The sequence below is a fragment of the Aspergillus sydowii genome (genome assembly GCF_001890705.1).
Source record: "Aspergillus sydowii CBS 593.65 unplaced genomic scaffold ASPSYscaffold_5, whole genome shotgun sequence".
Lineage (NCBI taxonomy): Eukaryota > Fungi > Ascomycota > Eurotiomycetes > Eurotiales > Aspergillaceae > Aspergillus > Aspergillus sydowii.
In genome coordinates this window covers 1,053,144-1,075,602 of record NW_024467863.1, presented here as the reverse complement: position 1 = coordinate 1,075,602, position 22,459 = coordinate 1,053,144, and the positions used below count along the sequence as shown (strand labels likewise).

The 22,459-nt window shown below is 51.3% G+C and overlaps 8 protein-coding genes across 8 annotated transcripts; 6 read left to right on the top strand and 2 right to left on the bottom strand.

Moving 5' to 3' along the window:
- Nucleotides 1-939: 939 nt before the first annotated feature.
- On the top strand, nucleotides 940-2,764 carry ASPSYDRAFT_89537 (M14 family metallopeptidase; the record flags this gene model as incomplete). Its single annotated transcript, XM_040852180.1, has 2 exons — nucleotides 940-1,341; nucleotides 1,403-2,764. The coding sequence occupies 2 exons, from the start codon at nucleotides 940-942 to the stop codon at nucleotides 2,762-2,764; spliced, it is 1,764 nt and encodes a 587-aa protein (XP_040702614.1).
- A 1,718-nt stretch (nucleotides 2,765-4,482) lies between these two features.
- Nucleotides 4,483-6,422, top strand: ASPSYDRAFT_58026 (dicarboxylic amino acid permease agtA; the record flags this gene model as incomplete). Its single annotated transcript, XM_040849464.1, has 5 exons — nucleotides 4,483-4,627; nucleotides 4,687-4,704; nucleotides 4,756-4,795; nucleotides 4,858-5,025; nucleotides 5,084-6,422. 5 exons carry the CDS (start codon nucleotides 4,483-4,485, stop codon nucleotides 6,420-6,422), a joined length of 1,710 nt encoding a protein of 569 aa, XP_040702613.1.
- Nucleotides 6,423-7,847: 1,425 nt separating this feature from the next.
- ASPSYDRAFT_126258 (uncharacterized protein) lies at nucleotides 7,848-8,357 on the top strand (the record flags this gene model as incomplete). Its single annotated transcript, XM_040840463.1, has 2 exons — nucleotides 7,848-7,988; nucleotides 8,154-8,357. Coding segments are annotated over 2 exons (345 nt in total), but the record flags the coding sequence as incomplete, so codon positions are not given.
- A 746-nt stretch (nucleotides 8,358-9,103) lies between these two features.
- Nucleotides 9,104-10,795, top strand: ASPSYDRAFT_45203 (uncharacterized protein). The gene has a single exon (XM_040846990.1). The coding sequence runs from the start codon at nucleotides 9,270-9,272 to the stop codon at nucleotides 10,389-10,391; it is 1,122 nt and encodes a 373-aa protein (XP_040702611.1). The 5' UTR covers nucleotides 9,104-9,269; the 3' UTR covers nucleotides 10,392-10,795.
- Nucleotides 10,796-11,455: 660 nt separating this feature from the next.
- ASPSYDRAFT_202451 (HoxN/HupN/NixA family nickel/cobalt transporter) lies at nucleotides 11,456-13,688 on the top strand. The gene is made up of 6 exons (XM_040843818.1): nucleotides 11,456-12,017; nucleotides 12,076-12,086; nucleotides 12,137-12,209; nucleotides 12,258-12,622; nucleotides 12,676-12,821; nucleotides 12,873-13,688. The coding sequence occupies exons 1-6, from the start codon at nucleotides 11,793-11,795 to the stop codon at nucleotides 13,481-13,483; spliced, it is 1,431 nt and encodes a 476-aa protein (XP_040702610.1). The 5' UTR covers nucleotides 11,456-11,792; the 3' UTR covers nucleotides 13,484-13,688.
- Nucleotides 13,689-13,694: 6 nt separating this feature from the next.
- Nucleotides 13,695-16,537, top strand: ASPSYDRAFT_45200 (type-X family DNA polymerase). The gene has a single exon (XM_040846989.1). The coding sequence runs from the start codon at nucleotides 14,027-14,029 to the stop codon at nucleotides 16,043-16,045; it is 2,019 nt and encodes a 672-aa protein (XP_040702609.1). The 5' UTR covers nucleotides 13,695-14,026; the 3' UTR covers nucleotides 16,046-16,537.
- On the bottom strand, nucleotides 16,265-17,624 carry ASPSYDRAFT_89531 (uncharacterized protein; the record flags this gene model as incomplete). The annotated part of the gene is made up of 5 exons (XM_040852179.1): nucleotides 16,265-16,679; nucleotides 16,754-16,907; nucleotides 16,973-17,282; nucleotides 17,336-17,520; nucleotides 17,576-17,624. The coding sequence occupies 5 exons, from the start codon at nucleotides 17,622-17,624 to the stop codon at nucleotides 16,265-16,267; spliced, it is 1,113 nt and encodes a 370-aa protein (XP_040702608.1).
- Nucleotides 17,625-18,287: 663 nt separating this feature from the next.
- On the bottom strand, nucleotides 18,288-22,449 carry ASPSYDRAFT_151959 (aminophospholipid-translocating P4-type ATPase DRS2; the record flags this gene model as incomplete). Its single annotated transcript, XM_040842152.1, has 3 exons — nucleotides 18,288-19,136; nucleotides 19,190-19,493; nucleotides 19,544-22,449. The coding sequence occupies 3 exons, from the start codon at nucleotides 22,447-22,449 to the stop codon at nucleotides 18,288-18,290; spliced, it is 4,059 nt and encodes a 1,352-aa protein (XP_040702607.1).
- Nucleotides 22,450-22,459: the final 10 nt, after the last annotated feature.

Below are 22,459 nucleotides of genomic sequence, written 5' to 3'. Positions count from 1 at the left end.
AAAACCTAACTATCAATTACGGAGAATTCGTAAGCTGGATTGTTCGTTTTCCGTCCACATTGGATCCTGATCGTCCGGCTACGGAGTCCGGAGCACGGAGTGCGTAGATGATGAAAAAGCTGCGTGTTGTTGGTGGTTGGTGGTTGGTGGAACGGCTGTGGACTGCTTCTATTTTAATGCGTAAGGTTGATAACCTGGCGAAATACAGACTACGCAGGTTTTACGACTCCATGAGGCCGGGGACGAGACGAGAGCATGAATCATAGAAGGCAAATAATAGGATTGCATCTGCAAATAGTTTAGGCAGCGATGGTATATTGCTAACTGGCGGGAGGAATGGTCTGAGAGCAAGGGCTGGCAGCTTGGCCCGCTTTGAAAATAACAGCAAAAATTGCGTTGACTTCAGAGTTCAGATCCAGGGAAAGAAAAGTCTGGACTCTAAAAGTTGCTTAACCCACAGCTTCGCGTGTTTTCGTCCTGGTCCAGCATCAGAGTCCAGACCGCGAAACTGGAGCAGAGCGAGGATGGGGAGGAAATCGTACCAGCGATCTGGTCCACTAAACCCAATCCGGAACGGAGCAGTATCTTTGGTGCCTCCATCGTGCAGCATCATTGCTTCGTAGAACGCTCAGCTGGGAGCTGCTGCTCGAGATACCATTGGAGAGTACTCCATATGTGGCTCTTAAAACCTCAAAGGAATATAGCATGCTTGATAATAGTCGAGTTATGATAACCGGGGTGCGGTAGACATGGTGCGATGAATATTGTTGCCTCAGGCATATGCACTGCCACATGCATCCCAGCTTCCAAGAATGCTCCCGGGCCTCTCATCTTCCATCCAGGTTCAATTCTCGAAGATCTCCATCACTCGTCTCTCTTTCTATTCCCAGACTACCTCCAAACCGTGGTACAATGATTCATTGAGGTCGTCCATATACAATGCGCTCTCTTCGGACGCTCTTGCATATACTTCTGCTGGTCGCATTAGCGACAACGACCGCCGCAGTTCCCGCGGGCTCCAGCATCACTCCTCCACCCCCCATCGAGCCTGTTTCTCTATTGTCATCCCATTCCGACCCCCAGCGACCATGGAATCGCCTTCGTGACTGGATTATTGAATCAATATGGGGTATCCCCGACTCCCACACTACCCGTCCTACACCCCACGACGATTCTGCCCCTCCTCGAGGCTCGGCCCGATATGGCAGTGACGTCGTTCTTCGTTTCCGAGTTAAGGATACCAAAGAGGCAGAGACACTGGCAGAAGCAACGAATATCCTCTTTTTGGATGTTTGGGCGTCTACTCCCGACTTTGTCGATATACGGCTCGCTGAGGAAGTTGTACGTCACTCAAATTCTCCCTTGTAGTTTGGTATACGATACGGACTGCTAATTTTCCAAGATCCCTTCCTTGCTGGGCCTACTTCCAGACTCCCTCCAGACTGCCTACACCCCCCTCATCGATAACTTACCGGAAATGATTTATGCTACATACCCAACTCGTCGACCTCTCGGCCTCGATGAGAGTCCTATATCTAATCCGTCCGCTCGCGGAGCCCCCGACCTTTTCTTCCGTGACTACCAGCCCTTATCCGTCATTCTCCCTTGGATGCGGTTAATGGCATCTATGTTCTCGTCGCATGTTCGACTAATCAACGTTGGCGTTTCCTACGAAGGTCGCCAGATTCCCGCATTGCGATTGGGCACTGGCTCCGACACGGATACCGAACCTCGGCCAACGATTCTGATCGTTGGTGGCAATCATGCTCGGGAATGGATAAGCACTTCTACAGTTACTTTCATAGCATATAACCTTATCACCAAATATGGAACATCCGAGGCTGTTACACATCTGTTACAAGACTACGACTGGGTCTTGGTTCCGACGATCAATCCGGATGGGTATGTCTATACTTGGGATAACGATCGCCTATGGCGCAAGAACCGACAGCCGACCAGCTTCCGATTCTGTCCTGGAATTGACTTGGATCGGTCGTGGGCGTTTGAGTGGGATGGCGATCAGACACAATCGAATCCGTGTTCCGAGAACTACGCGGGAGAAGAGCCGTTCGAGGCTGTTGAGGCGCAACAGTTGGCGCAATGGGCTCTCAATGAGACTGAGAATAATAATGCGCGGATTGTCGGCTTTTTAGACTTCCATTCTTACTCGCAACAGATCCTCTATCCGTTCTCTTACTCCTGCTCTTCAGTCCCACCGACATTGGAAAGCCTGGAGGAGCTTGGTTTAGGCCTGGCCAAGGTTATCCGGCTGACTACGCATGAAATCTACGATGTCACCTCCGCATGCGAGGGTATTGTCACGCCCGTTGAGAAGTCTGCCAAGAGCTTCTTCCCCGTGGGTGGTAGCTCAGGCGGTAGCGCGCTGGACTGGTTCTACCATCAACTCCGAACCAGATACGCATATCAAATCAAGCTGCGCGACCGTGGCAGTTATGGCTTTCTTCTTCCGTCAGAGTACATAGTTCCCACCGGGAAAGAAGCCTTTAATGCCGTTCTAAAACTCGGTCAATTCCTCGTGCAACAAAAGGGGGAAACGAGCATTAACTGGGATTCCGAGTTTCAAGTTGTCGGCAAACCTTCTGCTCCTGAGCAATCCGCAGAGGTTGATGAAACGGCAGAGAGCCAGGATCAAGACGAAGATGAAGATGAAGGCCGTGATGACGAAGTTGTACAACACTACGACAAATGGGATCCACTTGGATGGGGAGGTCAACAGACGCTCGGGTTGCGTCGACGTCGATAGCATGACGCGCCTTAGCCTATCGTTATCTTCTTTGGAAATAGTTATTTATGCAAGTTGGATGAATATTAATGATTAATGATTTTGTTTACCCAGGATTTATATGGGGTCTTGTATAACAGAGCTGTGTTTGTTCGCATTATCCAATGTGAATGCTGAATAGATGTTCATACCATAGGCATGGAATATTTCTTTAGTTTAGCCGCCATCCACTAATGCATGACCAGCAGTGAAGTTATACTAACAAAACTCTTACTGCTAGCCCTAATCACCCTCCGTCGTGGGAAGAGAAGGAGAAGCTAGGGGGCTAGCATCCAAGATGGGGTTGGGCCCCAGCCTGAGGCCGTTGGCGGCCTAACTAAAGGGTCAAACATACCTGTTGATAACTTAACAGGTTGTGCTAGAACAAGCCAGGTCGAGGGAGCCAGAAGATTTGCAGAGTGCGGAGTACAAAGTAAAGGTATGGGAGAACCTATGGAGCTGAATCCGCCTTTCTCGTATTGATCTAAAGATGTCAGCCTACTGCAAGGCTAATCCAGCCCAAGCACGCGAGCTATTTCCTGTCTATGTAGGTATTCGTTGGCACGGGTCTGCCTCGTCCCCCTGTGCCCTGGATGCTGGAGCCGCACAAACGATGAGATAGGAATTCGAATAATATTTGGCTATTCCATCTCGTTGCATGGGTGATCTCAGGAGTACGAAGAGTCGAGGGGAAGAGATAACATCAGAACCGTTACCTAACGGTTTGCATGTAATTGGCTGGATGGTGGCCCCATAAGCTTCCAGAACACCGAATCCCTCGTGGCTATCAGCTGGAGTGAGAAATTGACATTTTGCCAATCTGCAGATGCCAGATACTACCGCGGTTTTGCCACAAAGTTTCTCTTATGCTTGGCGCCAAGATTGTTGACGATCGATTTCTGGCATTTGCGCTTCTGCAACACGAAGCGAGGCGATGCCAAAGCAAGGCGTCTTGTGATACGAAGACGGCAAAAATAAACACGAGGGGAAGTTCACTGGGCCTATCAGTCACGTCAAGGGCAGGCCCGCTGTTGTCAGTGCCAAGCCTGGGCCAAGTGGGACCGTATACAGTGAGGTGGTATCGCTTCCCCATCGACAATCTGGAGTCTGGAGAGCATGTAACGTACTAAGATAATATGCTTAATTCCATTCCAGATCCCAGCATTCGATTGTCATGCTCGCGATTGATGGGGTTGAAGCAGGTCGCCGTAGTTTAGTTTTGATGTCTGTTCCTGTACAAACCCGTCCTGCTCACCAAGCATGGATCTTGACCCGTCAAGCATTGTGCTTATCAGCGTCGGCGTGCCCGGTGACTGTGGTCAGACGGGCAGCTTATCGCGGGGCAAGAGAATGGCGGTGCCAAGCTTATCCGCTCCAAGCACTTGGCCTCGTTTGGTATAAGCCACAAGCTGCTGAGACTGAGCGACGATGCGACCTCCCTTTCAGGCCCTCGCAGCCCGGGCAATAAACCTAGTCAGGCCAGTCGAATTGCCGTGCGGAGAAATGAATCCTCTTATCTGCAGCCAGACCAGTGAGCCTGAGCGACTCAGCCTCGGCGGGCTATTCGCGGAGGTCGTGTTGCCTGCCCCAGGTTATAATTCACACTCCCTCCTCTCCTTCCTCCTTTTCCTCCCCGTTCGTTTCACATCGCTGTGCCTTCATCTCGTCAAGCGTGAGTTGTCTGGATTTTTGAAGAAGATATGGGCGTCGACAAAGACGACGGGATCTCCGTCGCTCCTAACAATGCCGTCTACGACGTTTCCACCACTGAGAAAGGTGTCATTGAGGTGCCCCGGGAGAATGAGCTTCATCGTGCGCTCAAGGCGCGCCACATTACTATGATCGGTGAGTGATGATTTTACCGTCGCATCTTACTGTCGTACAAGCTAACGAGTCGCATCTAGCCATCGGTGGTGCTATTGGTATGTCGTTTTAGCCATCCAACAAGCCCCGTCCCCGTCTAATGGTTTCAGGTACCGGTTTGATCATTGGAACTGGTTCGGCTCTTGAGAGGTAGGAAATCCTCGCCCCGGACCTCAATACGTTTGACTGACTGTGCTTGCTTTTGCTGTTAGGGCCGGGCCTGGTTCAATCCTGATATCTTACGCCTTCATGGGCTTCATCGTCTATCTTGTCATGTGTGGTCTCGGAGAGATGGCCACTTGGTTACCTCGTTCTTCCGGTTTCACTGGTTACGCTGTACGCTTTTGCGACCCTGCGTTAGGGTTTGCGCTGGGTTATACGTATGTCGCGGAATGTACTGCGATGAGAGATAATGGACCGCTAACAACGCTGTGGCAGGTACTGGTTTAAATACATCATCGTCACGCCAAACCAGTTAACAGCCGCCGCGCTGGTTGTTCAATACTGGTTGCCTGCAGATAAAGTCAATCCGGGTGTATGGATCACCGTGTTCCTGGTTTTGATTGTCTTCATCAACTACTTCGGTGTCGGATTCTTTGGTGAATTTGAATTTTGGCTTTCCTCGTTCAAAGTCGTCGTGATTGTCGGCTTGATATTGCTCTCCTTCATTTTGATGCTGGGAGGCGGGCCTGATCATGACCGCAAAGGCTTCCGCTACTGGAAAAACCCGGGTGCCTTTAGATCCTATATTGACGAGGGTCCCGATGGCACCGGCAGCGATTCCGGTCGGTTCTTTGCTTTCTGGTCGACCATGGTTTCTGCCACATTTGCCTATCTCGGCACAGAGCTGGTCGGTGTAACCGTTGGCGAGGCCCAGAATCCCCGAAAGACGATTCCGCGCGCCATCAAGCTGACCTTCTATCGTATCGTCTTTTTCTACGTGATCAGTGTTTTGCTGGTTGGCACTCTGGTTCCCTACAACCATCCGAGACTTAAAGAGGCAAACAATGCGGATACTTCTTCGGCCGCCTCGCCCTTTGTCCTTGCCATCGAAATCGCCGGTATCCCCGCGCTCCCCCACATCTTGAACGCTTGTATTCTTCTCTTCGTTTTTTCCGCTGCCAACTCCGATCTTTACATTGCCACCCGAACCATCTATGGCCTCGCCAAGGAGGGCAAGGCACCCAAGATCCTCACCAAGACTGACCGTCGTGGAGTACCGTTCGTGGCCCTGGCCCTCTGCGCACTTATTGCCTGTATCTCCTACATGAACGTATCGAGCAGCTCAAAGACTGTGTTCAAATACTTCGTTGACCTGGTCACCATCTTCGGTCTACTTAGCTGGATCTCGTTGCTGGTAACCCATATATTCTTCGTGAAAGCTCGCGAAGCCCAACAAGTCCCAAAGAGCGATATTGCATATACCGCTCCTTTCGGTGTTTGGGGTTCTTACTTCGCCCTCTTCTGGTGCATTGTTGTCTCTTTCACTAAGAGCTTCGACATCTTCACTAATGTCAACGATTCATTTGACTACAAGACTTTCATCACGTCATACCTGGGCATCCCGCTATACCTCATTCTCATTTTTGGCTACAAGTTTGCCACCAAGTCCAAGCGTGTCCTTCCGCACGAGGCGGACCTCTGGACTGATAAGGACATTATCGACCGCGAGGAGGCTGCCTATCTTGCGCAACAGGAGGCCAAGAGAGCAACACAGAGTAGTAACAAAGGCCTGGCTTCGTGGTTCTACAAGACTTTTGTTTCCTGGCTGTTTTAGCCATGGCCAGGGTGTCTGTTCCATGTTTATACACACGTGATATGTATGGTGTAGGTACGAGAAACACGCCGTTTATGCTTGAAAACATGTGACTTCATATTACAATTTGCTGTAGTTTTAATGTGCGTAGTCGACGTAATAGATATGCTGCTCGGGATAAATATATAGAAATTCCCCGGTAAGTCGGCCGGCCCACCCCTCAACATTTCCATCGATTCTGCAGCAAACACGCCTAACAGATTTATATCGTAAGTACATATCAATATTCCATTACTGGGGTGCTCCCGCAGTGCTATCATATTACTCAGCCATCTCGACCATCCAAAGATAGAGATCCTCCAACCATGGATCTCATCTCACAAGTCCCAGATATACTTTCCAACCCTCCGCACTTTTTACTCGATGCAGTCTAGCACTACCAGCCAACTAGATCCTGGCGGATTCAAACAAAGAACTGCCGAGATCCACCGTGGGCCCTAATGGAAGGATGGAAATATGTACATAGTGCTGGGTAAGTACCCAAGATCCTCCTGTTGATGACATTCTTGCTACACTGGGATTTCTCCCGCCTGCTACATTACCCTCCAAATTAGGCTCCTTTCATCAAAGAACAGCAGCATCCACTGAATCATGTCTACCATCAGGAATCTCGTTTACCGGTCCGGCAATGCCGATGCCAACACCGATGCCAACACCGAAGAGGCAAAGAAACAGCGCAGGCGCCTCCAGAACCGGGTGAATCAGCGGGTGAGAAGTAGGTCCATCCTTCCATCCAACCGTCGATTGTCGAAATCCGCAGCCACGAGCAGATTTGTATTACACAGCTGGCCCAATAAGCCATCCAAGCTCCTCAAGGCCCGCGAGCAGGCGGGAGGGATTGATTAACTACCTATGCTTACACCTGAGTAATCACAAACAGGACAGCGACTCCAGGAGTTAGCCCCCGAGGACCAGGACCAGAACAGGGCGAAGCGGCCGTACCGAGTTGATAGATGGCGCGTGGAAGAGTACGAACCTACCAGTACAGTCGCGGGTGACCCGAACCAGGACAGTAAGGATGAAAAGAAGAAGAAGAAAAAGAGTCCCGAAGATACCCTCGCGGTAGAGAGCCGAACTATACAACCAGCAACTCAGCACGGGTTCGATACCGATTCGCTATACCCACGCCAGGATACCACCATCTCACCGGACCACCATCTTCTCCGGATCATCCAAATCAATGTCTTGCGCGGCCTGATGCAGAATGAAACATGCCTGCGGCGCTTTACATCCTATGCGAATTTTGAGAAACCACTGATTGCCTGTGGAATCAATCCGGACCTCGATGGGTCGTCGATATTGATGCTCCGTGCTCCGGCTATAACTACGGCTACAGGCACTGAGTCCACCCAGAGTAAGGATAAAAAGAAGGAAGATTACTCTGTGCTGCCGAATGCCCTCGTCCCCACCGAGACGCAGAGGCGCCGCATCCACGTGAAGTGGATCAACACCATCCCGTTCCCGCGGATGCGCGAGAACTTGATTCAGTGGGAGCAACATTTCGATCACCTGGACTTTGCGCGAGACGTTATTGGGGCTTTCGCGGAAGATGAGCGGAAGAGCTATCGAACTCTAGCCGGAAGATATCCCAGTTTCGGCTCTGGCTCTGGCCCCGGTGCCGGTGCCGGCGCTGGGTCGGATCTAGTAGATGGAGTCTCGCTACGCCATTTACCCGTGGGCCCGGCTTTGCAGGGGGATGATACTCTTGACGACGAGGTCACGACCGGCCGGAAGGGGCTTATTCTCTGGGGCGAGCCGCATAGAGTAGAGAACTGGGAGGTAACGCCTGGATTCCTGCGGAAGTGGATGTGGACTATGGAGGGGTGCAATGAGCTGATTGAGTCGACTAACCGGTGGAGGAGGGTGAGGGGGGAGGAGCCTATTCGGATTCAGAGATGGCGGCCTCAGACTGGCTTTGCGTGAAAGAGAGGGATTGGATGGGACAAGGCAGACTGACTGTTGGTTGACTGAGTATAAGCGCCAGGCCAAGACTCACGATAGTTTAGCGCGGGCTGTCAGCAGGAACAACGGAGACGACCCCGCTCGGAGGATGTGGTTTTTTCTCTTTTCTTTCTTGTTGGATCATCAAACTTGTATTTGGGTTTTCTTGAAATATGCACACAAATTTCAGTCGTGTGTTGGTCCGATCTCAGTCGTGATGCGGGATCGTGCACAATCCATACAGTGTCTTTACGTCCAACAGAGTTTCTGGATCTCGTCTTGCGAGAGGCTGATTCCAGACTCGTATCTGCAAGGCGAACTCGGCCTGCAAGAGTATGCATGGTTATCAGGCAGCTCAAGACATCCAGCGCGTAAACCCAGGCAAAGAACCAACTGCCAACACGCTGGTGTCCAACGGCGTCGAGACGGGAGTTCACCGTCAATTAAATCGCCCAGCAACAAAGATGGATTGGCCAGGCCCCTGTCTCGACCAATCCAGACAGCGAATTGCAGAAAGCAGCGACGGTTTAGCGGACTCACAGTTGGAGATTTGTGGGTAGCGTGTGCTGTGGCTGCAGCAAATGTGCCTTGGGCTGCGCATTTCACACTCGCGGGCGCTTAACTGGGGCCTGCACCGCTGCTGGTTGGGTTCCGCTGTGTCGGGTCGCTCTGAGAGCGTCGCTCGTTCTGAGAGAGAGATGCGTTGGCGTGTTGTTCCCCTCTTTGTGGTGTTGTTCGTCTGGTGCCCCTGAATACTGGGGTTTATTTATCCATTTTGGCCCCTGCGGCCGCTGCATTGCTCTGTGCAACTTGCTCTCTCCCAAGTCATCTCCAGCAGAGGATATCCATTCATACTTCATTGTCGCCATGCGTCTGCCTCGTCCAACAGGCGTCTACGTCCCCAACTCCCCCAGGAGCGTCACCTCCGATATGATCTCGTCTCCTCTCTCCGCCGACTTCAACTTCGACACCGAAACCTTGACGCCATCCATAATCCCGGCTCTCGAGTACATCTCCTCCAAGCTCCAGCAGAAAACGAGGCACGTCACCCTCCTCGTCGGCCGTGGAAAACCCTATCCTACAGGCCAACCGTCAGACCTCATCGTCATCCCTTCTGCTCCCCTCGAGCCGTCTGTGCACCGCGCCCTGGCGCGCATCTTCGCCAAAGCAGCACTGAAATTCTCACTTGGTCAGAGCTGGTCTGACGCCCTTGCACGCTCGCAGCACGAACGATCGGCGAACAAGTACCTCATTGAGCGCTCGATCTTGCAGAACGAGGTTGTTTTCAGCCGAGAGGGGCTGACGCTGCTCAACGTTGACCGGATTTATACGTTCAAGCGCCGTCTTTGCATTCTGTCTACGTCAAATTCAACGGCAGCCAACAACCCGCGCCGTGACTCTTATGTTGGCTCCTGTGTGCGCCTCCTCCACCGCACTATCCAGGACTTCAACGGCCGCCCGTTCAGCAAGGCTTTCTTCCACCGCGTCTACGAACAGTTGGACGTCGACGACTCTCTGCTCTCGCATGTCGCAGATGTCTACAAGAAGCAATATAAACAGGAGGGCATCGTCGTCCCTCCCACCTCCGCTACAGCTAAAACCGCAACTACAACCCCAGCATCAGCACCAGCATCAGCACCAGCATCAGCACCAGCATCAGCACCCCCGAAAGCCAAACCGAACAAGCCCATAAAACCCCTTAAACCCACCAGCACAGTAACAGTCACCGCCGTCGCCGAAAAGAAAGAATTCAAGAAAGCCCTAAAGTCACCCGTGCGCGCGGTCCGGATCCGCAAGCAATCATCGGGGCCTCCACTCTCAGGAGCAAACAGCGCTACAAGGCGCGGGCCCAAGACGCCTCTCTCGGCGTCGGATGTCACGCCCATCACGCGCAACGAGTGGAATTTACTCTTTGGACCGGACTTTAGGAAGAATAGACCTGTTGTTACCAAGTGGACGCCTTCGCCTACCGTTCTTGCTGCGGCTTGATATTTACCACGACTACAGTATGCGGCAGGGTGTTGAGGGTTGTTTATTTTGGTGTTGGATTTGAGCGGGCGGATGCATACTCCGATACTGGATTAGTATGGCTTCCGGATCAGCATCCCGAGAAGGGTTCACACCTGGCGAAAGGGTACTCGGCACCTCCACTGCTGGTGGGAGATCACCGAGCCATGACACGCAGCTTTACACGGTCCACCAGACTGACACTGCGGTCTTTATGAGATCGGCCTCCTTCTCCCCTCCGCCGGTATATGCTATTCCCACAGCAATGCTTGTGGATTTCACGACCTAATGACGAAACGAGACGAACTTAACTTCATGTATGTAGTTGCTGAAATATGTAATACTATTTTATACCCTTGATATGAAAATGCCAATTAAGATTTATTAGTATCTCTATATCTCTGGATGTTGCCTACAGTAGTAAACACTGTCAACCAACACTACCAATTGTACTCCCAGAACGCCAAAAGGACCAAATAAGCGCCAATTAATGGCCCCGCTGCGGGAATCGCCGAGACCGGATAATGGTGGCATAGACCTCTGGGAAGACTCTATACTAGAGTCGTTTCTTCGATTTTAATTGGAGGATATGCTGTATATGTGCCTCTAGGTGTTTGTTACGATATTCTACGTAGTACACAACCGTGCGTGGTTGGTGGACCTGACCTCCACTGTTTCCAAGCTATGGCTGAGCTATATCCGTACCTTAGTTCCTATCTGCTGTTGCTTCTCCATATGTTGATAAGCTACAGTAGCTCTAGTTTTACTACGGAGTGTCCTTTCTTCTTTTTCTTTTTTTTTTTGGAGAGAAGAGCCTGCATTCTGCACCAATAATAACAACTTACAAATGGTGACAGTGCTCACTGGACGGTGTGGGCTCCAATGCGGAGATCAATCCATGATATGCAACGCTTCCAAGTTTGAAGTTGGCAGGTGTCAAAGCGCAGTGGACTACGATTTGCGCGCATTATTATGTAAATCGTCAAGCAAAGAAGCTTTTTTTTCGCCGAAACTGGCAGCTCCACCTGTAGTCCGCTGTTGCTCGCTGCGACCTTCGGCGGAGGACGCCGGATTCGTCACGTGGTGGGAGGCAGCGACTGTATTTCATGAACCTTGTTGCTGGTCGAGAAGTCAAGAAGTTTTTATCTCGAACAGTGTCATCAAAGAGAAGAACCGTCAAGGACAGCAGCAGAAACAAGTGGTTGGTAAAAGCCAGACAGTTCAAGTAGAGTGACGCACTGACAACTGACGAACTGATAACGCATGCGGTCTTATCGCGCCCCACTCTGATTTAACCCCTCATCTGTTGACGGCGGCCAACTTTTTTTTCTCTTGATTTCTCTGTTGCAACTTCGGGTTCATTTCTTCAAGGCTGTACTTGCAATGGCGGAAGCTTTGACCCCAGGCGACAACATCGTCGTCGAAGTCGACGCGCAGAACCAAAGTGACGACAAGAAATGGACCACTACCAACTCGCTAATCCGCCGCGCCGAGCACTCGCATAGTCGGCTGCCTGGAATCCGCAAGATCCCGCTACGCTCAATTGGAGTGATTCTACTTGTTGCGCTGGTGAATGTACTTGTGTGGATTGCTGTTGCGGTTGTTTTGGTATGTTGCTTCTATAACTAGGAAATCAGGATGTGAGGCTGACTTGTGCTTTGTGTAGCGATATCATCCGTGAGTTGTGTACAATTTTGCCGTGTATGTATAAAAGCTAACCTGCCAAGGTCTTTGGTTTCGAATGCTGTCTTGTCATATACTCTCGGTTTAAGACATGCTTTTGATGCAGATCATATCTCGGTATGCGCTTGACCATGTCCGATTTCTAGCCAGTGTCTAACGATTCAGGCCATTGATCTCATGACCCGGCGACTTCTGGCCACAGGACAGAAGCCTGTAACTGTTGGGACATTCTTCTCACTGGGACATTCCACAATCGTTATCATCACTTCGATCGTTGTCGCGGCCACCGCTGCAGCTGTATCTTCCCGCTTCGACAAGTTCAGCACAGTAGGTGGCATCATTGGGACTTCTGTCAGTGCAGCCTTTCTGATCCTGCTGGGTCTGATGAACGCGTATATCCTGTATAAGCTGTACAAGCAGATGCAGAAAGTCCTGAATCTTTCACCGGGCCAGGAGGAAGAAGCCTGGAAGATTGAAGGTGGAGGCATTCTGTTTTCCGTGCTGAAGAAGATGTTCAAGTTGATTGATCGGTGGGTAGTTCATTATTCATACTAATAGATACTTGGCTAATTTGACGTCACAGGCCGTGGAAGATGTATCCGCTTGGTATTCTGTTCGGACTTGGCTTTGACACCTCATCTGAGATCGCCCTGCTCGGAATCTCGTCTATCGAGGCTGCAAAGGGAACTACGTTCTGGGTTATACTCATATTCCCAATTTTGTTCACTGGTAAAACCCTAAACCCAAATTAACAAATAAAAGAAACTAACCAACTTACAGCTGGAATGTGTCTCCTCGACACCGCTGACGGAGCCCTAATGCTGGCCCTCTACATCCAACCAGCCACAAACTTCCTCCCGCCCAAACGCACCGCCTCGCCCACTTCAGAAACACCTCTCATGGAATCAGATGAGCCGATAGCCCCATCTCAGAACCACCGCGATCCCGTCGCATTCCTCTACTACTCCATCGTACTGACAACCCTAACCGTGGTTGTCGCCATCGTGATCGGCGTGATCCAACTGCTAACGCTCGTCCTTAACGTCGCTGAACCAACTGGCCGGTTCTGGGACGGTGTTCAGACAGCAGGCGACTATTACGATGTTATTGGAGGTGGAATCTGCGGCGCGTTCCTTGTTTTCGGCACCATTAGTGTGTTCGTTTATAAGCCGTGGAGACGGTGGATTGCGAGAAGACATAACAAGCCTATCGTTGACGGTGGTGATGAAGAGGGTGGTGAGTACCCGGATGAGGTTGCGGCTGGAGAGGGGACTGAAGATAGAACTGGCGAGTTGATTTCGAGTGTCCACACGCCGCTGAATGAGGGGAGGAGTTCGCCTGGGGTTACGTATGGGACTGTTAGTGTGCAGACGAAGGGGGATACTAGATAGGCATATCTAAGGTATAGTCATGGGCTTTGGTTCATTTAGTGGGAGGAAGCTATTTGGTTACTAATATGCTAGCAAGACACGAGAATATGAAAAGTGAGATCTTGAAACTTGAAATCTATATAGTAAATTCATGCCTCAGGCAGCACGGATCTTCGTGATGGTGGACCAACGTCATCCCTCGCTTGAAGCTTCCGCTCAACTTGACCTCAACTTCAACTTCAACGCTTTACAGCGCACAACTATCTCAATTTCTGAGAGTATACGGACACTGCTGCGCCAAATGGAGCATATCCACCGAAACCTCGGTATCCATCAATAGCACGCCGGCGCAACAATACCCCGCAATAATTCCTCGCGATCCGAATCCGATGCCGCCAACCACTCCATCCCGATATCGAGCGAATCTCTCTGTAATATATATATCTGAACGGCATGCAGTAGAATCCACCTTATAATGCGACCAAAAAACACTATATATATACCCTATACAATACAATAATGCCGCAATCTAACAATAGCTAACAACCCTTTGGAAATCCGACCATGTCCACAACAACAGCAAGCTCCACGCCAGATCCAGATCCAGATCCAAATCCGTATCTAGGCCCAGGCGCGCAACCAGGGGAATTCACGCTCTCCTCCGTCCCGCCAATTTTCGTCCTCCCAACACACCTGACGCTCGATGCGCTGCACCAAGCAGAAGAAACCCTCATCCAGCACGGCGCGCGCTTAACCTACGATGTCTCGGAGGCAACGCTTATCCTCGGGAAAGTCGGCCAGAAGAAGCGCGCAGCGCTGGAATTACGGTCTAGGGGTATTTGGACAGAGGAAGTGACGCCTACGCCTACACCTGAGCCGGGATCAGATGTAGAGCCGCCCGTGAAACGGAGACGGATAGGCAAAGAGACAGATGCGGCGGCTGCGGAAGAGGTATACCTGAGCACGGAGGATGAGAGTGAGGAAGACGGGGTCCGTGGTCGTCAGCCTGCGGCGCAATTGAAGCACCCGCAGCTGACGGCGTCCGCGAGGACAGTACCGAGCGCGTCGCAGTTTCAGAAGGATAAGGACAAAGGGATTATTAGGGTTGCGCGACTGGAGTGGCTAACAAAATGTGCTGAGGCACAGGAGCTTCTAGCTGTTGATCCGTTCATCGTTTATTGCGCGCGCAAGATAGAGCGGCCGGCGACGAAAAAAGATAAAGATACTGCGAATTCGCAGGCTATACTTGATAGAGCGAAGCAAGATGCTTCGTTCAAGGTACCGTTTCCGACGACAACGACGCATCCCAGGAGTAGGCAACGGGATGGAGGTGGTTCTAGCCAGCGCCAGCCGCCAAAGCTGTACCGGACGACGACATCTGAGAATGAAGAGGCGGAGCCATTGCCTCCTGCACCGGAGTGGGTTCAGAATCATGTCTTATATGCATGCATGCGGTCTGCATTCCTGGACACGCCTAATGAGCGTTTCATCCGGCAGCTCATCAAGATAAGGACAATCCGCGAGCTCAATCTCGATGAGATAGGCGTGAGAGCATACAGCACCGCCATCGCAGCAATTGCTGCCTATCCGTACGAAATCCGGCGTCCATCACAGGTCCTTTCCCTGCCAGGCTGTGACCACAAGATTGCCAATCTCTTTGCCGAGTTCAAGTCCACAGAACACGGTATCCTTGCTGCTGCAGACGAACTCGATAAAGACTCTCACCTCGTCGCCCTCAACCACTTCCTCAACATCTGGGGCGTGGGCCCCAAAACAGCCCGAGACTTCTACTACGCACGCCAGTGGCGCGATCTCGACGATATCGTCGAACACGGCTGGAATAGCCTCTCGCGGGTGCAGCAGATCGGCGTAAAATATTACGACGAGTTCCTGCTTGATANCCCACGAGACGAGACCGAGTCCATTGCAAACACGGTACGCAAGCACGCCAATACCGCCCGGCCCAATGCGGCCTACGACGGCCGCGGCGTCGAATGTATAATTGTTGGAAGCTACCGCCGCGGGAAACCTTTCTCGCACGATGTCGACCTCATCCTCACCCACCGCGACGAGACCATCACGCACAACCTCGTCGTTGACGTCGTTGCGTCCCTCGAGGAAGAGGGCTGGATAACACATACGCTAGCCCTGCATTTAACCACTTCAAATCGTAGCCAGCAGCCCTTGCCCTACCGCGGCGACAGCGATGGGAAAAACCACTTCGACTCGCTCGATAAAGCACTCGTCGTGTGGCAGGACCCTAACCCAAATCAGCCACCCAATGAGGGAGCAAAGAATAACAACCCCCACCGCCGCGTCGACATTATCATCTCCCCCTGGCGAACAGTTGGTTGCGCCGTGCTCGGCTGGTCCGGCGACACAACCTTTGAGCGGGACTTGAGGCGGTATGCGAAGAAATCGCGCGGGTGGAAGTTTGATTCTAGCGGGGTGAGGGAGCGCACGACTGGTGGCCAGGTTATTGACCTTGAGCATGGGGGTGAGACTTGGGAAGAGCGTGAAAGAATGGTTATGGAGGGATTGGGGGTTGGGTTTAGGCCCGCTGAGGAGAGGTGTACGCGGTGAATCCACATATAGTAGTATATCATATGAAGCCGGCTGTGGAAAGGAATAGGGTTGGGAACCACCATTATGCTGTTTGACGCTACGGAGTGACACAATTCCCATCTGAGTAGTATTTATATCTAAGGAAATGAACATGACCTGTAAGGAAATCTATAATATTTTAGGATTTAATGCACAGGAAAATTCTATACTCTATATCCAAGTGCAAGCCATGTACGTCTAAGAAATCTCCTTCAACGCTCCCTCAATAAGCTCCCTGCTCTCTTCCTCAACCTTAACAAACAAACCAAGGGCATCCTTCATCCTCGCACTCGCAATTGGATCCGCCGAAATCGCACTCTCCAGATTCGCCCCGTCATTCGCCAGGTAATCAATATCCGTGCTCGCAAGCTTCCCATCCCAATCGGCGGCCGCAAGCGGGTCAGCACCAGCCAGATGCTGAAGGCGCTTCGGGGTCGCTGACACCGAGTTCTGGTGCTCGGGGTATGCGGGTTTCGGGACGTCTATGACACCCGGTGCCCGGGAGGACCCGTCGTAGGGGAGTTTTGCTAGTTCGGCGAGAACATCTTGGGAAACTGTTGCGGAGTCCACACCGATCTCGCCTTGCGCGAGGGCTTCTTTGGGGCTTATGAAGCTGTTGTAGGTTAGGTTTAGTATTGAGGCACTTTTCTTAATTAAGATCACAGGGTTTAGTCACGGTAGTCTTACTTGGCGTTCTTGATCAAGGGCTGCGTCTTGCCTGTTTCCTTGTATAGGCGGCGGTAGGTCTCGAGCATTTGGATGAGTCTTGCGGACATGGTGTGCTGGGTTGCTGGGTCCTCGACATTTGGCCAAAGACTAAGGTCGAGGTTTGCTCGAATTTCTAAATGCTTATTAGCCACCGACTCTCTTTGTAAACAGCCAAAACGAAGACAAGATTGATCATACCATTGAAATAAGGACTAATAAACAAGCACCCGGCCTGGCTAGCCGCAATAGCTTGCGCCAGTGAGAAAACAGCCGTGCCTAGAGTTCGAATGCCCTCTGCTTCCAAGATAGGACAGACGCTCAGCGCCGGGCCGGTGCTGGGGATCTTAATGCAGAAGCGGTCCTTTGAGATACCCACGGACTCGAATTCCTTGGCGTAGAGTCGAGCGTGCTCAAGGACTTTCTGGGCATTGTAGGCCTGCGAAGGCGATGCTTGCAGGAGGACGCGGCCTTGAATTAGGTCGATGTTTTTCTTGCAGAGGAGGACGGCCTAGCGGGCATTAGCATCGTGCTAGAAGGTGGTTTGGGATTGACGTAGCTTACAGCACGAGTGTAGATAGCTAACCAGTCGCGGTCTTTGTATTCCCGGGCAACGTCAAGAAGGAGCTGCCTGTTGCTGGGATCGCTCATTCGTCCGTGGACGTGGATCTGGTTGCTTGTCATGTCATGAGGGACGATGGGCAGGCTCTTGATGAAGTCCGGGTCCATTGCGTCGGCGTCGACATTGACTGGATAAGCTTAGTATTTGGCCCTTTGTGTATGTGCACTCAGAGCAACACACACCTTGTTCCTCTAGCTTGTGAAGCCAAGTTGGGACGGTAGTGGCAGCCATATTGCGAGCTCGGAAATACCCCGACGGTCAATGAAAGGATTCGATTATGGAACGAGAGGGATGTAAAGCGGGCGAAGATGTGGCGAGAATAACTATCAGCGTCGTCAAGATACGCCGACTGAAATTATTTAGATAACTTGGTGGTGTATATCGGGTCGGAGAAGAAGCGAGGGGTAAACGGGCCGGGACTCAGTGAGAAGTAGCAAGAGGACCGCGACTCGAGGAGATGGGCCGACTCCAACGGCTGGTGTTCTCGGTTAATTGCTTCACATGATATGGAGAAGGGCCACCCACGTCGTTGCACGATTCAGTGAGTCAGTAGACGACGAGACGTTTGGTACTGGAATGGGGTTGGACTTTGGGGTCTGGGGGCGTGGGTCGAATGTGGATGTGGATGGATGCAGCGTGGGGGTGAATTATAACACAAAGGAATCTACGTATCACTGACAATTGTTTACGGTTTGAAGATCTCTCGACAGAATAACTGGCAAAGAGCCAGTCTAGTATTGTTCACGAGTTCAGTAAGTTCATTAAGTACATGGCCTGAAAACACACCCAGCTCCTCGCATTCAGAGAAGAGTAAATCCAAACAAATGCAGAGAATACATGAAAAAGAAAAGGAAGAAAATACATATCGAATGAGATGAAATGGAAATGCAAAATTTAAACCAAGTTCCGCGAGCTGGTCATTTCTCCGTATCGCCCTCTTCCTCTCGTGGTATCGTAAGCATTGACAACCCTCATCTGCCCACCCTCATCGGCCTGACTGAATGCATAACCGCGCTGCTTGCGCATGCGCTGCACCTGCCGGACTTTCCGGATCGCTTTCTGGAACTGCTCCATACGGGGGCGGTAGTCCTGAACATTGTACTTCTGAATTTCCTGAACGTGGTGGTAGTGCTGTGGGTAGTACATCCGCTTGGCGTACTTCCAGGCATAGTCGCGGAGGAGACAGAGGCAAGGGAGAACAATCGCCATCAAGTAGAAGATGGGGGAGGTGAACAGACGCGGAATGGTACCGTAATATTCTTCCGAGAAGCCAATTGCCGGTGCCGCATAACCATAGGCTGGGAGGAATCCGAGCCAGATGATCATAGAACCCGGGATAGCAATGAACGTATATTTCGTCCAAATGTTGGTAATCAGTGCAGCTTTCCCAAGAACAGTAGCTAACACGGCAGTGTATAGTGCCGAACCCCAGACCCAATGACCGCTGACTTTACCGTCAGCTTGCGGAAGGTCGGAGTAGAAGATCAGCTGAGAGACGATGTATAGCAGGAGAGAATGGTAGAAGCCGTTGGCGATCCACGACCAGAAGCTGTGACGCTTGAAGAACATTCCCTTCTGCCCGAGTTGATACAACTGGGGGTATCGGTCTAGGAGACGGGCGGATATGAACTGATCACAAATACCCATCGCAAACGGAGGTAGCACGGTGAAGAAGACGTTGTAAAACGAAAGAGTCCATGATTCGTAAATAACCTCACCAGAGAATGCATTTTGGAAAGAGTACTGTGGGCCGTTAGTTTGTGAAGACACCAAGATGGACACCGAGGCTGGCTTACCCAAAACTGTGTCATGTAAAGAGCAATATTCTTGTAGAATGAGTAAAGGATGACGCGACTAATCCGATGGTAGCTCCAAGCTCCATGAACAAGAAGGAGTTTGCGAAGATAGCGGAACTGAGCGATAGAAACGTCGGCTGATCTCGCGGCTTGCAAACCTTCAACACCACTGATACCAACTCCAACGTGAGCCGCTTGGATCATAGAAACATCGTTGGCACCGTCACCAATAGCCAAAAGTAAAGATTTGAGATGACGTTTAACAAGCTTGACAACGAGAGCCTTTTGAAGCGGTGAAACACGACTATGACTGTTAGTATTTGTTTCAGAGAAGGGGAGAAGAAGAAGACTTACCAGCAAACAACAGCTTTACACTGGACAGCAAGGTCAAGGAACAATTTTTCCATATCCTTTTCAAGGGCAAACGTCAGAGATCTACCGTCAATAATCAGGGCGAGCTGTTCGGCTTCGGCTTGACTCTGAACAGCCTGGAGCTTCTTGGTCAAGTTATCCCTGGTGGCCTCCGCACTATCCTCATTGACAATCAGAAGCGTCATATCCTCCGAGACTAGCTTGCAGGACATGCCAATGTTAATAGCGGTTTCCTGTCTATCGCCAGTCAGAACCCAGATCTTGATACCTGCGGTTTGCAAGGTATGAATGGTGTCAGGGACGCCGTCCTGAAGTCGATCTTCAATAGCGGTAGCACCAAGGAGATAGAAATCTTTCTCAATAAGCTCGGCAGCCTTATCAAGCTCCTCTGCACGGTTTCCGCTGACTGTTGTGGATGCCTTGTCAAATATTTGGTACCATTGCTGGAATTCGTCCTCGGGAATTTCACGCATAGCCAAACAAAGAGTACGAAGACCATCCGACGCATATTCTTCGAGATGTTGCAATGTTGATTCAACAATGGGGTTGTCCTGGTTAAGGCGCTCGAGGATGACCGTATCCGCACCTTTGACATAGATGCGAATGCGCCCATCCGGGCATCGGAAGATGGTCGACATACGCTTTCTGGTGGAGTTGAATTCACATACTGCCAGTAGTTCGTACTCGTACTCTTGTCCTGCGACTGTGATGATCACAGACCTAGGCCTTCGGTTGCTGAACTGATAACCCATTCGAGCCGCACCTTCAACAAGAGCTCCCTCGTCGGGAGACGCGGCTTGGTACTTGATCTTATCCGGCTCCGCTTCAGATCTTTCAGGAATAACAGTGTGACATGTAGCAAGTAGAGTGAGGAAATGGTGGATTGTGTCCTTGGTGGGGTGAGAGACTATGTTTTCACGGAGCTTCTTGAAATCGTGTACGCCCACCTCAGCTCCATCTTCTACCGTAGCGCGTCGATCTTCCGCAACATCATCTCCATACTGAATGCCGCCAATTGTGCACTCCTTGAATTCCATCATGTTGCAAGTCAAGGTACCAGTCTTGTCGGAGAAAATGTACTCGATTTGCCCAAGTTCTTCAACCAATGATGATGTTCTGCAGGTAGCTGGAGTATCTGTCACATCGTAGTAGATGTCGAGATCGGAATTGATCAACAAGGCCTGTGAATATTTCACAATTTCGATGGTAACGAAGAGCGATATAGGAACCAGGTTGGAGTAAAGGACCCAGTAGGTGAATATATCCATGATAAACTGCTTTCCAGGGTTGGTGTTTCCGTAGTCAAGGTAAATGAGCTTGTCCTTTTCAGTCCGGCGGATGATCAAGTCGCCAACAGAACTGACCACACTTAGTGCGATAAGAATGCTGACCAACATCAAGATCTGAATATTAACCATGCGCTCCACGGCAGTCCGCTTGATGGGGGTGGCGGTAGCGTTTCGCATCAACTTCGTCTCGTGGCCGGTGAAGACAACAATGCCGTGGATCCATGGAGTGTTCCGAAGCGTTGCTCCTCGAAGCAACAGCTGGTCTGGTGCTAGCGGTAGTTCCTTTTCTCCTCCTCCAGCGTGCATGGTCAAAGTAGCTTCGTATGTATACAGGCTGCTGTTGGGCTGCTCAGAACGTAGGCGGCCACTAAGCCGGCTGAGATCAGCCGGGCTGACCAAATGCGAGGTTTCCGGGATACCTTGTTTGATTTTGAGGTTAGTCTCGCCGTCAAGGTTTGCCGTTTCGATATAACATAGACCCTCTGGTTCTGAAGAAGCCAGAAGAACCAAGTCAGCTGGGAACGGCTGCTCGGACTCAACACGGACGATGTCTCCCACGGATACATCAACCCACTTAGTTTCGTGAAATGCGGACCCCTTGAGAACTTGTGTTTTGGAGTAATTCAGTGACTTGTCCGACGCTCTCCGTTTGTAATCCTCCACCAATTCCTTTATAGCCGATACCATCAACACAATCGCCAACGGTCCGATCGTAGTATACCGGTTCGTTGGCGAAACATTGGGAATTTGTTGCAATACGGCGGTGAACAAGAAAAACAAGTTTGCATATTTTGAGAACTGTTCGTATAAGAACTTCGGGAGGAAGGTGACGATGTTGTACTTGGCTGTTGACACGTGGTTGTCGACAAACTTGTGCACAGCGTTCGCCGGGGGATTGTTCAGCATGATCATACGAGGACCCAGCGTAGATGGGTCGGCATTTCCACGGCCAAAGCCAAACTTGAACGACGGTTTCTTCGGCTTCTTCGGTGCCGCCGCCTCCTCAGAAACCGCACTGTCGGCACGCGCAGCTCGCGCCCCGGACTCGGTCAGGGGGAGGTCCATCTCGGAATACTCAGGCTTCATTCCCAACATATGCTTCGCTCTGCCCATTATTCCGCCGCCCAGACTCAATATGCTATTCCGCTCCTTCGCCTGCCGCATGCGAGAGCCCCCCTCCATCGGGTCCTGGCCCGTCATATCGTAGTATCCATGCATGTTCCGGTCGTCATCGTACTCGTCCATCGAATACCGCTGGTAGTTATCCAGCCCTGAGGTCTGCGAAAAAGTTCGCGATACATCGTGCCCGGAGTAGGGGTCGGTCATGTAGATGCCTGCTCCCGACGGGGGAGGCGCGGAACCCGTCGCATGAGCACCGGATTGCGGTTCGACTCTCCCACCGACAAAATTATCGTAAGAGACCGAAGGACGAGGTTGAGAAGGGTCGGTATCGTCGATGTCGTACTGTCGCAAGAGGCTCGCGTCGTTGACCGGTGGAGGCCGGCCTGTGTTGTAAATCGGGGCCGATTCCTCCAACTGCAGTAGGTCATCATCCCGGCCAGCGGCGGGATGACGACCTGGAGCCCTACCGCTGGCCATGATGATCGGG

Excerpts from the sequence above, each read along its gene's own strand:
- ASPSYDRAFT_45203 (XM_040846990.1), top strand. The coding sequence starts at position 9,270 with ATGCGTCTGCCTCGTCCAACAGGCGTCTACGTCCCCAACTCCCCCAGG.
- ASPSYDRAFT_202451 (XM_040843818.1), top strand. The coding sequence starts at position 11,793 with ATGGCGGAAGCTTTGACCCCAGGCGACAACATCGTCGTCGAAGTCGAC. Across the intron at positions 12,210-12,257 it reads TTGATGCAGATCATATCTCG|GCCATTGATCTCATGACCCG; the intron begins GTATGCGCTTGA and ends CTAACGATTCAG. Across the intron at positions 12,623-12,675 it reads ATGTTCAAGTTGATTGATCG|GCCGTGGAAGATGTATCCGC; the intron begins GTGGGTAGTTCA and ends TTGACGTCACAG.